Genomic DNA, 14,231 nt, shown 5'->3' with positions numbered 1-14,231 from the left:
CAGGGTCTTTTCAAATGAGTCAGCTCTTTGCATCATGTGCCCAAAGTATTGGAGTTTCAGCTTCAGCATCAGTCCTTCCAATGAACACCCAGGACTGATTTCCTTTAGGATGGACTGGTTGGATCTCCTTGCAGTCCAAGGGACTCTCAAGAGTCTTCTCCAACACCTCAGTTCAAAAGCAGCAATTCTTCGGCCCTCAGCTTTCTTTATGGTACAACTCTCACATCCATACATGACTACTGGAAAACTGAAAGTGTATTGTGTGGCGGACTCTGCCATGCCACTGGCTGCGAATCCTGCCTGGAACTCAGGTCCACATTAGCCTCATGTTCAAATCTCTGAACTTGGTGTTGGATGGGAGCCCAGGTCAGGCTTCTCCCGGCTGGAGGCCCTGCTAGAGCAGAAGGGTCTGGACCCCAGCTCTTGACCCTCTGTCTGTCCCCCTCGCCTCCTCTCACCAGCCTTTGGGTCTCTCCTACTGAGGTGTAAGGAGGCATTGCAGGGCAGTTCCTCCTGGGCTGGCGGCTTCCCCTTCCTTAGGTTCCCCAGCAGTGTGCTCGTGTTCTGAGCAGCTTTGTGAGGTATCTTCTTTCCTGGGTACGTCGTTGCTAGATGGAGGCATCTTTTCTTTTTCTTTTTCTTTTTTTCTGTGGCCCCATCCTGAGCCATGGAACCTGCACCCCCTGCAGTGGAAGCACAGAGTCTTACCCACTGGATCCCCAGGGAAGTCCTGAGATGGAAGCATCTCTTTTCTTAAATGTATTATTACTATTATTTGACTGCACTGGGTCTTCCCAGGTGACGCTAGTGGTAAAGAACTCTCCTGTCAATGCAGGAGACATAAGAGCCTGGGGTTTGATCCCTGGATTGGGAAGATTCCCTGGAGGAGGGTTCAGCAACCCAGTCCAGCGTAGTTTGCCTGAAGAATCCCATGGACAGAGGAGCCTGGTGGGGGTACAGTCCATGGGGTCACAAAGAGTCGGACATAACAGCATGCACACGTCACCGGGTCTTAGTTGCAGCATGTGGGATCTGGTTCCCTGACCAAGTTTCAAACCCACACTCCCTACCTTGAGAGAGCAGAGTCTTAGCCACCTGATCACCAAGGAAATCTGAGATGGAGGTATCTTTGGTGGGGCTGTGGCTCTTTCCTCAGCCCTTGGGGTCCTCCTATCCTCTCACGTCTCCTATTAGGCTTCTGGGTGTGTGTGTGCCACTCAGTCACGTCCGACTCTCTGCAACCCCATGGACTGAAGCCCGCCAGGCTCCTCTGGCCATGGGATTCTCCAGGCAAGAATACTGGAGTGGGTATCCATTCCCTTCTCCAGGGGATCTTCCCGACCCAGGGATGCACCCCAGGTCTCCTGCATTGCAGGCGGATTCTTGACCATCTGAGCCACCAGGGAAGCCCAGTGGGCTTCCATGCTGACCATCAATAAGCAGACACCTTCACTGCATATCAGAGCCTCCTGCCTCTCACCCTCTGGATCTCCTGGGGGTCAGTTCCCAGCCCTTTTAGTTCATTTGAGTTTTCTGAAGCCTGGTCAGCCTCAGCATGGGCATTCTGCCTTCAGGGATATTTTTCAAAGGTTGTGAAGGCACTTTGCTATCTGGACTCTGGGTTACCCAATGTCGTAAGAGGATGTGATAAGGTTTGTTTGTTTTTTGGCCCCGCTGCGTAGCATGTGGGATCTTAGTTCCATGACCAGGGATTGAATTTGGTCTCCAGCAGTGTAAGTATGGAGTCCCAGACACCGGACCACCAGGGAAGGCCCCCTGTGATAGGCATCTTCAGGTAAGAACAGCTCCCCTGAAGAAATGTCTTCACACATCTCTATTTTTTAAGAAAATATTTTAATTGCAGAGAATTTCAAAATAGGCAACAGCAAAGAGGACATGTGGTGAAGCCACAAGTGCCTACTTACACTCCTCATGGCCAGTCTCGCTCCATCCCTCCGCTTACTCCCTGTTGTGGGTTCTACTACTTCTCTCCCCAGGGAGAGGGGGGAAAGTGCTGACCCCAGATTGTGATCTTATTTTGAAACAGGGCTTTTGCAGATGATCAAGTTCAGTTGAGGTCATTAGGATGGGCCCTAACTCATCTTGACCAGTGCTCTTATAAAAAGGGGAAATCTGAACACACACACAGACAACACCATTCGAAGATGAGGACAGAGATCAGGCTGATGGATCAAGCCAAGAAATGCCAAGGATGCCAACAGATTTCCAGAAGCTAGGGGAGAGGGACGGGACAGATCTTGCCTCATAGACTCAGAAGGAATCACCCCTGCCCACTTTTCTTTTGGGGAGGGGGGATGCTCTGTAAGGTGTTTGGAGATCTTAGTTCTTCGACCAGGGATTGAACTCATGCTCCCCTGCAGTGGACTGAGTCATAACCGCTGGATCACAAGGGAATTCCCGATCCTGCCAGCATATTTTTCAATATTTTTTTATTTTGTGGCACCAAATCTTTAATTGTGGCATGTGGGATCTAGTGCCCTGACCAGGGATCGAACCGAGGCCTCCTGCATTGGGACCATGAAGGCTTAGCCGCTGGACCACCAGAGGAGCCCTCCAACCTTGCCAACATCCTGCTCTTGGACCTCTGGCTTTCAGAAGTGTGAGATAGCACAGTTCTATTGTTGAAGCCCTAGTTTTTGTGTGTTAAGTCATGTCCAATTCTTTGTGACCCCAAGGACTGTAGCCCACCAGGCTCCTCTGTCCAGGCAAGAATACTGGAGTGGGTTGCCATTTCCTTCTCTGAGCGATTTCCTGACCCAGAGATCGAACCTGCATCTCTTGCATCTCCTGCATTGGCAGGCGGGTTCTTCACCACAGAGCCAGCTGGGAAGACCCTCCTAGTCTGGCGTGCTTTACGGTAGCCCAGGAAACACACACATTTTATGTCCTGATTATCAGAAAGCACATTCTAGACCCCAGGTCATTTTTTCTGATTACTTTTCCCATCCTTGATCTGGCTAAGGGATTCCAGTGTGGGGTAACAGGTTCTGACTGCTTTCTTTACTGTTTCCTGATGGCCATGTTGTGGACAACTGAGCCCATTAAACATAGCTATGGGGCCGGGTGCTGTCAGGAAAACAGATGTGTCTTTCTTGGGGCCTCGATGTCCCTGCAGAGCCAGTGAGAGGCACAGGCAGAAGCTGGTCATGGTTTGGGTTTAGTCCAGCATTTCCCACCCAGCCTCTGTACTCCTTCCTACTACTGGCTCCAAATAGCTTTATCTTCTTAAAATTATTTTTAAAAATTGAAACAGTTGACTTACAATGCTGTTAGTTTCAGGTGTACAGCAAAGTGACTCAGCTATACATGCACACCGACCAGGGGTTGAACTTGCACCCCCTGTACTGGAACCTCAGAATCTTAACTACTGGACAGCCAGGGTAGTCTCAGATTTTTCTTTTTCCCTCAGTCAAATCTGAAACTTTAAGGATCACAATTTCTGTCCACTGAGGACGTTCAAAGAATGTGCTGTGAGCTCTCAAGGGACTCCCGAGAGGCATTCCAGAGATGTTTTCAGTGGCGAGCTGCCCAGTCAATGGGTCTCTTTGGCCGCCTGGGTGGGCCTGCAGGCCAGATGGCAGTTTCAGCCAACTTTAAAGAAACCGACCACATTATTCTGTAGTCTGTGTTGTGACTATTAAAGAGATAATAACTTGGGTGGGGGGGGGGGGAGACAGATAACATCAGCAGACTCAAGAATCAGTATGTCGGACTGGTGCTTAAAAAATGTTTATTTGCACATTTACTGACCACACTGATCCTGACTCCATGTTTAGGGAAAATCCCTGCGATGGAAGCCCCAGTTTCCATGTTATACGCATTTGGAGAATCAGGCCCACAGCTGGACGGAAGGATGGTAGTAAACGGGACCATAAGCCCCATCAGGGATGTGAGCACTTGGTCAGAGTGCCTGGGATTGGGAGGCAGCAACCAGTGGGTTCTCAGAGATGGCTGCTTCTCTGCTGCGTGCTCCCCGAGGCTGACTTGCCCTGGCAAAGTTGATCCTGGGTCATTTCTACAAACGGGGTCTTGAGGCAGCTAGGTACCCAGGGACACCCAGCACCAGGGAAGGCACCAAATGGAATTATTCACAAAATGGCAATCAGCTGCTGTGCTTCCCCTCTTTGATTACAAAACAAAATGTGTCTGACACGAAACAGAGATGTGGTCTCTGGCGAGCTGCCTTCTTCCCAGTATTGACGCCTGCTTGGCTGCTCTCTGGGTGTGGCCTCAGCCTCCTGCTGGGACCAGGGGGCCTGGGATGGGGAGGCGTCTCCCAAGCCCACTCAGGGCTTGGCCTGGTTCCGAGCAGGAAGGAGGGTGGTCTGTGTGCCCAGGGGGTGCGGGGTTGGGGCTCAGGGGAAGTCTCGGTAGGGCAGGCGGAAGGGGTAGAGGGGTGTGTAACGTGAGTCATGCCAGAGCAGCTTCTCTTCCAGGAAGGCGACAGTGGGCAGGGTCAGGACCAGGGTCTGGTGTTTGAGCATGCTGTGCACGTTCAGGCCTGGGGGCAAAGGGAAAGGGGGGCACAGTTAGGGCCAGTCCCCCCCTCCCCCAACAGAGACACCGCAGTCTAGTGTAGGGTCCTGAGCCCAGCAGCCTGGGTTCAAACTGGCTCAGCTGCTCACCCCTGGCAAGACCCTGGGCAAGGGGTGGTCCTCAGCTCATCAACGTCAACCAAAACATCCAGGATACCCCGACTCTGCCCTGTGCCAGGGAAGGATTCCCACCTCACCTTCCCGTTGGGGAGACAGATGATAAACAGAGCAGATGAATAAACACGATGTACTGAGGGGGGTCCATGTGGCTGCAGGGAGTGACGAGGGAGGGAGGGGAGGGGAGAAGGGGGAGAGGAGGGCAGGAGGGCAGGATCTGTGGGCCGCCAGATAAGCCAGGTTTTTACCCTGAGTGAACTGGGAGCCCTGGAGGGTGGTGGGCAGAGAAGGGACGGGATCTTATTCAGGTGCTCAGGGGCCCTCTGGCGGCCATAAGTGGGACTGGGAGGGGGATGCGAGATCAGGACAGATCATGACAGTTAGCAGGTGCCTGGTCCCAGGGCAGAGGCGACAGAATGAGATGCTGAGGGCTGGCCCAGGGTGGTGAGAAGTTGCTGGATCCTGGACACGTTCATAGACAGAGCTGACAGGGTGCGCTAACAGACTGGCGTGGAGGAAGGAGGTCTTATGCACTGCAATGACTGAGACCCCCATGTGCTGCTGTCCAGGAGGCAGCTGGGCCTGCAATCAGGAGGCCAAGAGAGGGCTCTGGGGACTAGTCAACCCCTCGATGGATCGGGGGTCCTGCTCAGGGCAGCTCTGATCCTGCGTGTCTGAGTGAGGAGCTGGGTGGGAGCAGCCAGGGTGCCCTTGGACTCACTCCGCCCTAGCACTGAATCCAAGCTTGGACTGACGCGACCTCAGAGCATTTCTTTAAGAAAGACATCATTCTCCCAGGGCTGGGCCAGCTGGGGGTTGTGTAGGGGAGGGCGGTCACTGCCCAGGGCCGCTCGGTGATTGAGTTATAGATACAGGATGTGAACTGGCCTGAGGCCCTTTGCTCACCGACAGCCGGGATCAGGTTGAAGGTCTTGAGCCCGGATGTGGCTGCTACGGCATTCTGGGGCATGTCCTCGTGTTCTCTGAAATACAGGCCAGGAGGTGAGCCCTGCCAAGGACGGAGCCTGCCCCCCACCGCCCCTGCCCAGGGCGGCCCCCTCACAAGTCTACAAAAAGGACAGAGTCGCCCCAGCGGCGGTAGCGGGCCAGCTCCATCAGGTACTGGGGGTCTGTGGTGGGCAACTCCAGGGAATCCACGATGTGCAGGTCATCCTGGTGGGAGGAAGGGACGGGCTGAGTCTCCTACTGCCCCCCTGCGAGCCACTTGGGCCCCCCTGCAGCTACTCAGGCTCCCCTACCCCCACAGGCCGCATCCCAGCACACAGTGGCTCCCGGCAGGATCGGTGCTGTCACCTGGGCCAGCTTGACGGTCAGCGCCACCTTGAGGCCTTGCACCCTCACTTTCATGGGCAGCATGTAGTAGTAGCTGGTGGGGCCCCGGGGGCCATGGGCGATACCTCCTGCAGGGGAAGAGGGATGTGTGAATGGGTGAAGGCCCCAGCTGGGCTCGGAGGTCAGAAATCTGCCCCAGTGGCGGGCCCAGAGAGGAGGCTGCTGGCAGCCAGGCTGAAGTGCAGCAAAGAGGGTGGGGGTGTCAGGGAGGGGTGCGAGCGGAGGATGCATCAGGCACCACCTGGGACAGGTAACTTTGCCTCAGAGGAGCCTGGTGTCCTCAGCCATCAATCCCTGAGTGAGGATAATTCTACTCGGCTGCTCCCCCTGCTCGGCCCTGGGAGGCGGCAGGGGACCTAACAGGATCCCTCCCTCGTTCATATTCAGACAGAGGCTTGATCGCAGAGGGAATCAGGGCTGTGTGGGGCAGCACAAGGGGATTCAAGGGGTGGAGGGGACCCAAAGAGGATCACGGTGGGCTTCCTGGAGGAGGCATGGCCCAAACACAAGGGAAAGGGAAAGTTGCTCAGTTGTGTCCTGCTCTGCGACTCCATAGTCCATGGAATTCTCCAGGCCAGGATACTGGAGTGGGTAGTCATTCCCTTCTCCAGGGGATCTTTCCAACCCAGGGAAGGTTGAGAGGAATTGGCCAGGTAAATGGAAGATGACTGAGTCAGCTCTATCTGGTCAGGAAGGCGTGGAAGGGACAGGAGGGAGAGGGGGTCTGCAGCCACCAGGGCCTGGAAGGCCAAGAGGAGGAGCTCAGACTTCATACAGGAGCTAAGAGGCTTGGGAAGATCCCTCTGGGTGCTGTGTGAAGTGTGGGCCAGGAGAGCTGAGCTGGGAGGTGGGGCAGAAAGGGGCTGTGGCCACGGCCTGATGAGAGGTTGAGGCCAGAGCTGCGGGGACCTGCGGGGAAGTGCTCAGTCTCGCCAGCCTCTGGCCGCACACACGTGGGCAGACCTGCTCACCTCCTCGCCAGATTGGGGAGCGGATGCTGCCGTGTCTGGCGCGCCCACTGCCTTTTTGCTGCCAGGGCTTCCGGCCACCTCCCCGCACCTCGGCCCTGGTCTTGGTCTTGGCGTAGCTCTGTGGGCACAGAGTGAGGAGAGAGTCAGGTTCACAGGCAGATGCCATCACAGCCGAAAGGCACCAGGCCCACGGACAGGGCAGTGAGCTGGGAGGACCGGCTACTGCTGGGGAGCTGGAGAGGAGGCACCGAGACTGGGGCTCCATCAGGACAGGCAGAGTGCTTTGGGAGGGAGGGAGGGATAAAGAAGTCAAGAGCTCCCTCCTCCACTCCAGAACGTCAGCCTCAGAAGGGCAGGGCTGCTGCTGCCTGGCACACAGTCGGTGCTTCGTATTTTTTGAATGATTTCCATGTGTTGTAATTAAAAGGAAGGTAAGGGCTTCCCTGGTGGGCCAGTGGATAAGAATCCATCTTGCAATGCAAGGGACACCAGTTCAATCCATGGTCCCTGAAGATCCCACATGCCTTGGGACAACTAAGCTTGTGTGCCACAACAATTGAAGCCCACCCCCGGCTAGAGTCCATGCTCCGAAACAAGTGAAGCCACTTCAATGAGAAGCTGGTACACCACGACAAAGATAGCCCCTGTTCGCCGAAACTAGTGAAAGCCAGCGTGCAACAATGAAGACCCAGCACAGCCAAAATTAAAATAAATCAATCAATCCAGCACAGCCAAAAATAAGTAAATAAATATATATAAATATATACCTTTTAACAAAAAAAGAAGAAAACAACCTAATTTTTTAAAAAAGGAAGGTGGGGGAATTCCCTGTCAGTCCAGTGATTAGGACTCTGTGCAGGGGGCCCGGGTTCAATCCCTGGTTTGGAAACTAAGATCCCACAAGCCAAGTGGCCAAAAAAATAAGAATAAAATAAAATTTTAAAAATGAAAGGAAGGTGGGATATGGGGAAAGATGTGGGGGTTAGAATCAGGGAGAGGTGTGGGATGGGGGATCCTGTGAGGTTTCCAATGCCAGGCTGATGACTTCATTCCCAGGGCCATGGGGAGCCAGGCAGGGCTCACAAGACTCGAGGTGGGCACATGAAAGGCAGGGACCCTGACTGAGAACGGCATCTTCCATGCTCTTGGCACCAAATCCAAACATCCCACGTTGCCCCTGCTGACCTCCAGGGCCACCCTGGGCTCCCTCTGATCCCACAGGCCTTTGCCCGTGCTGCTCCCACTCCCTCCATGCCAGCCCCACTGCCCCCTCTACCTACTTAGCTCCTACCTATCACACAGCTGAGGTTAAATGCCCCTTTCTTCTGAGACACTTCCCTAACGATGCATTTACAGGCATGACTGTTTGACTCCCATTCTCCCATTCTGACTAGACTGGGAGCTCCATGAGGGCAGGGACCTGGCCTGTCATGCCCCCTAGCACAATGGCCAGTACACAGTGGGTGCTCAGAAAATGCCTAGTGGGAATTCCCAGGTGGTCCAGTGGCTAAGAGTCCTTAGAAGCCTGGTGGGGGGGGCGGGCGGCTATAGTCCATGGGGGTCACAAAGAGTCAGACACAATTGAGCACGCAGGCACACACTAGGGCTTCATCAACAGAACTGTACTGTCTCACACTTCCGGAAGCCAGAGGTCCAACAGCAAGATGTTACTAGGGTTGGAGGACTCCCCTCGAGGTCCAGTGGCCAAGCCTCCATGCTTCCAGTGCAGGGGGCCTGGGTTCAATCCCTGGGCAGGGAACTGGATCCCACATGCCACAGGAAAGACCCAGAGCAGCCCAACAAATAAATAAAGGTATGAGTATAATCAGTAATACATAAAATCTTGAAAAATTCTCAGTGCTCATATCTAAGAAAAAGAAAATGGCCCACTGGGGAATGGTTCAGGAGAGAGAAAATGGGGCCTGAGCCAGCCATCCAGAGAAGACACAGCACAGCCTTCCTCTGCCTCAGCCTCACCCCGCCTGCCCTGCCTGGGGCACTCACAATTCTCTTGAAGTTCTTCTGCCAGATGGCAACCTGGTGCAGGATATCCAGCCTGTGAAGGAAGGAGATATAAGAGGGCCGGGTGCACTTAAAACGCTCCCCGCTCCATGAGATGAAAGCCCGGGCTCCTCCCATCCACTGCCAGGGCCCTGCGTCCGCTCCAGTCCCTCTCTGGGCCCATCTCGCACCACCTCCAGCCTGCTCCATGCCCGTTCTGTCACTTCTTTACAGACTAGCTTGCCTCTCTAACCCTATGCTGTCCTGTACAGTGGATGGCCATATGCGCAGCTACTGAAGCCCTAAAAAGTGGCCAGGGCCACACGACAGTATTTCATATTTTTTTAAAAATACTTGTTTATTTTGGGTTCCCCTGATGGTTAAGTGGTAAAGAATCTGCCGGCCAATGTATGTTCGATCCTTAAGATGGGAAGATCCCACGTGCCTAGAAGCAACTAAGCTCGCGGGCCACAACTATTGAACCTGTGCTCTAGAGCCCAGGGGCCACAAGTACGGAAGCCTGGGTGCCCTAGAGCCCATGCTCTGCAAGAAGAGAAGCCACTGCAATAAGAAGCCCGTGCACCGCAACTACAGAGTAGCCCCTGCTCGCCACAACTAGAGAAAAGTCTGTGCGGCACTGAAGACCCAGAGCAGCCAAAAATAAACAAATGAAAATTTAAAATATCTTTATTTAATTGACTGCATCAGGTCTTAGTTGTGGCATGTGGGATCTTTAGTTCTGGCATGTGAACTCTGAGTTGTGGCATAAAGGATCTAGTTCCCTGCCCAGGGATCCAACCCGGGACCCCTGCACTGGGAGTGCAGAGGCTTAGCTACTGGACCACCAGGGAGGTCCCAACATTTTAGACTTATCAGGCCAAATGAAATATATTACTGAAATCAATCTTACTTGTCTCTTGCCATTTGAAAGAAAATATGGCTACTAGAAGAACTGAAATTACACATGGGGCTCGCATTGGACAGGGGTGCCAGGCTGCTGTGCCAAGGGTTGGCAAACTATGGTTTGGTTCAGTTCAATTGATCAGTCATGTCTGACTCTTTGCAACCCTGTGGACTGTAGCATGCCAGGCCTCCCTGTCCATCACCAACTCCCGGAGCCTACTCAAACTCTTGTCCATTGCATCGGTGATGCCATCCAACCATCTCCTCCTCTGTCATCCCCTTCTCCTCCTGCCTTCAATCTTTCCCAGCATCAGGGTCTTTTCAAATGAGTCAGTTCTTCCCAACAGGTGGCCAAAGTATTAGAATTTCAGCATCAGTCCTTCCAATGAATATTCAGGACTGATTTCCTTTAGGATAGACTGGTTGGATCTCCTTGCAGTCCAAGGGATTCTCAAGAGTCTTCTCCAACACCACAATTCCAAAGCAGCAATTCTTCAGTGCTCAGCTTTCTAAGTCCAACTTTCACATCCATACATGACTACTAGCTTTGACTAGATGGACCTTTGTTGGTAAAGTAATGTCTCTACTTTTTAATATGCTGTCTAGGTTGGTCATAGCTTTTTTTCCAAGGAGCAACGGTCTTTTAATTTCATGGCTGCAGTCACCATCTGCAGTGATTTTGGAGCTCCCAAAAATAAAGTCTCTCACTGCTTTCCTTGTTTCCTCATCTATTTGCCATGAAGTGATGGGACTGGATGCCATGATCTTAGTTTTCTGAATGTTGAGCTTTAAGCCAACTTTTTCACTCTCCTCTTTCATTTTCATCAGGAGGCTCTTTAGTTCTTCTTTGCTTTCTGCTATAAGGGTGATGTCATCTGCATATCTGTGGTTATTGATATTTCCCCCAGCAATCTTGATTCCAGCTCGTGCTTCATCCAGCCCGGCATTTCAAATGACGTATTTTATGGTTAGAAAGGCCACGTCTGGCCTGCTGCCTGTTTTTGTAAATATGCTTGACTAGAACACAGCCACGGTCATCCACTTACTCATTGTGCACAGCTGCTTTTGTACAGCATCAGCAAAGATGAGTAGTTGCCATGGAGATATTACAGCCTTCAAAGCTTATAATATTTACTCCCGGGCTCTTTACAGAAGTTTGCCGTCCCAGCTCTAGGCTGGGAGCAACATCAGCAACCTCAGTGCTCATTCACTGCTATATCCCTGACACCCAGAATGGAATCTGGCACCTGGTAAGCACTTCCTAAATATTTACAGAATAAATAAAATGCCTTCTCTCTCTCTCTTTTTTTTTTTAACCTCGCAGCATGTGGGATCTTATTTCCCCAACCAGTGATGGAACTCATGCCCCTTGCAGTGGTAGCTCAGTCTTAACCACCAGAAAAGTCCCAAAATACATTGTTTTTAATTTTTTTTCCTTTGGTCACCCCTTAGCAGATTGGATTCTGTAAAAACAGGGGACAAACCATACAAACATTATAGTAATAAATTAACAGCAGTTATTATCTGCCAGACACAGTAGACATAAGAGACATCAAACTCTTTGCAAGTGAAAACTCAGTCCAGGGAGTTGGCCCATATACTGTTGAGTATATAGTTTACAAGCTATGTGACCATAAGCAGATTTCTTAACTTGCCTGTGCTGTTTCTTTAGCTACAAAATGAAAATTAAAAAACAATAAAAAGGAATTCCCTGGCAGCCCAGTGGTTAGGACTTTGCACTTTCACTATGGAGGGCCCGGGTTCACTCCCTGGTCAGTGGACTAAGAGCCCACAAGCCACATGGCAAAAAAAAAAAAAAAAAAAAAGAAGTTAAAATAGAATGCAAATAGGCTGAGCCAGGCACACAGTAGGACTTAACCACTGTTAGTGCCCATTTTTGCAAAAACCAATAACAGCAACAATAATCAACATTTCTATAGACCATACTATGGGCCAGAATTATCTCATTTAATCTCTTGAGGTTTGACAGAATGGAGACATCAAAACACAGAGGGAAGGTAGGATTCCAATCCAGTCACTCGGGATACAGAGCCCTGTGCCCTTAACCCACAGAGAACGTTACCTCTCAACCCTCACCTTCACACAATTCTGAAGCAAGAAAAACCATCATTCCCTTTGACAGCTGGAGAAAATGAGGCTTGAGCCCAGGTCATCCTGATTCCTAAACCCCCGATCCTCGTCCCTCTGCCACCCAGTTTACCATTTCAGCTGCCACTGACCTGGGCGCCGTGGAGAAAACGTCTGGGTGCAGTTCGGTCAGACCCACGCGCTCCTGCTCATAGCCCCGCAGAGATTCAACCCAGGCCTGCACCGGACGCCGGTGCAGGGGTACCGGGAGCTCGCACCTGCGCAGTACGGGTGCCTGGGGACCTGGAATGATTGGAAAGTCAGGAGTAAGGGTCATAGTTCCCAGTCGCCACCCTTCCTGGGGTGACCAAGCAACCTCACCTGCGCTCGCCAAGGGTTCTGGTTTCTCCGCCGACTGCACTGCCTCTTCTGCCAGCGCGTTCAGGCCCTGTAAACAGTGGGCGGGAATGAGAGAGAACCCCCCGGGCCCTCCAGCTTTTATCCTCCGACCCCGCCCTCCGTCCTCGGCCTCACCCGGCAGCCCCTGGGCCGAAGCCAGGCCCGGGCCCCGGCCCGGACTAGCTGCTGCATCTTTGCGTAGCTCTCCACGCTTAGAGAGGTCACGGCTTCCTCTGGAGTCTCGCGACGCCTCGAGATGACGTCACTCCCGCGACACCGCCTCCTCGGCTCGTTTTCGGCTTAGGAAAGCGGGGCATGGAAGATCGAGGACGGCGGGGCTCGCCTCAGCGTGCCCCTACCTCCGCCCCAAGACTAACCCCCCCAAACCCCAATTTTCTCTGCAGGCCTAACAACCCTCTGCAATCCCGGGAGTGCGAGCCCACAGTGAGAAACACCGCCCCTTCTTCGGTCCCGCCCCCAAAGGGAGCCTGAGGGAATCCAGCCAATGAAACCTCCCTACTCAAAGGACACGCTCCTCATTCAGCCAATGAGCTGTTAGGTATGAAAAAAAAAGTTCTGGGGCGGGCACTAAAGGGAATATGGCCAATAGTTGTTGCGCTTTTATATCGGCCACGCCCTCTAGGTCCCGCCCAATTGGGGCCCAGAAGACTCTAAGCTGCAGTTTCTACAGGAACGTGAATTTTTGTTTGTTTAAAAGCAGGGCGTTAACTCCCGCAGAAAGCCCTCAGGATAGGACCTGGAGGATAGATCCCCAGGGTATGTCCCCGTTCAATGCCTCAGGTTAGGGATGTGTCTCCCTCATATCCTTGGCCAAGATGTCGCGTCTCATACAGCCTGAGTTCTCAGAGAGTACAATGGAAAGTCCACAGATCCTAGCTTGCTCTGTCATCCTCTCTCACAATAGAAATCCAAATGCTCATTTAAAAAAATAATTTTATTCATTTATTTGTTTATTTAGGCTAGTTCTTCCTTGGTGCGCGAGATTTTTTCTAGTTGTGGGGCACCGGCTTCTAAATGTAGTGGCTTTTTTGCCGAGCACGGAGCTCTAGGCGAGTGGGCTTCAGTAGTTGGGGTACGTGGACTCAGTATTTGCGGCCTCTGGGGTCTAGAGCACAGGCTCAATAGTTTTGGCTCACAGGCTTAGTTGTTCCGGGGCATTGGGATCCTTCGTGACCAGGCATCGAACTCGTGTTTACTGCATCGCCAGGCCGATTCTTTACCACTACTGAGCCACCAGAGAAGCCCCAAATGTTCCTTTTCTAGGTTCTTTGCCACGTTCCCCGTCGGGCCTCCAGGCGGCGCCACGAGCACGAGCCTTTCTTGCCGGCCTCAGTTTAGTCGCTCAGTCATGTCCGACTTTTTGCGACCCTATGAATTGCAGAACGCCAGGCCTCCCTGTCCATCACCACCTCCCGGAGTTCACTCAAACTCACTTCCATCGAGTCGGTGATACCATCTAGCCATCTCATCCTCTGTTGTCCCCTTCTCCTCCTGCCCTCAATCCCTCCCAGCATCAGAGTCTTTTCCAATGAGTCAACTCTTCGCATGTGGTGGCCGAAGAACTGGAGCTTCAGCTTTAGCATCATTCCTTCCAAAGAAATCCCAGGACTGATCTCCTTCAGAATGGACTGGTTGGATCTCCTTGCAGTCCAAGGGACTCTCAAGAGTGTTCTCCAACACCACAGTTCAAAAGCATCAATTCTTCGGCGCTCAGCTTTCTTCACAGTCCAACTCTCACATCCATACATGACTACTGGAAAACCATAGCCTTGACTAGACGGACCTTGCCGGGCTGAACCTGAGCATTTGGCTGCCAGCGCGA

General features: G+C 52.5%; 1 protein-coding gene across 1 annotated transcript; it reads right to left on the bottom strand.

Moving 5' to 3' along the window:
* Positions 1-3,734: 3,734 nt before the first annotated feature.
* Positions 3,735-12,623, bottom strand: MRPL4 (mitochondrial ribosomal protein L4). The gene is made up of 9 exons (XM_027969612.3): positions 12,524-12,623; positions 12,371-12,437; positions 12,142-12,292; positions 9,002-9,053; positions 6,998-7,115; positions 5,988-6,094; positions 5,737-5,846; positions 5,580-5,656; positions 3,735-4,522 (listed from the first exon to the last, which is right to left on the bottom strand). Exons 1-9 carry the CDS (start codon positions 12,578-12,580, stop codon positions 4,377-4,379), a joined length of 885 nt encoding a protein of 294 aa, XP_027825413.1. The 5' UTR covers positions 12,581-12,623; the 3' UTR covers positions 3,735-4,376.
* Between the last annotated feature and the right edge of the window lie 1,608 nt (positions 12,624-14,231).

Source organism: Ovis aries, chromosome 5 (assembly GCF_016772045.2).
Source record: "Ovis aries strain OAR_USU_Benz2616 breed Rambouillet chromosome 5, ARS-UI_Ramb_v3.0, whole genome shotgun sequence".
Lineage (NCBI taxonomy): Eukaryota > Metazoa > Chordata > Mammalia > Artiodactyla > Bovidae > Ovis > Ovis aries.
The sequence above is the reverse complement of the archived record's forward strand: the minus strand, read 5'-3'. Positions and strand labels throughout refer to the sequence as shown.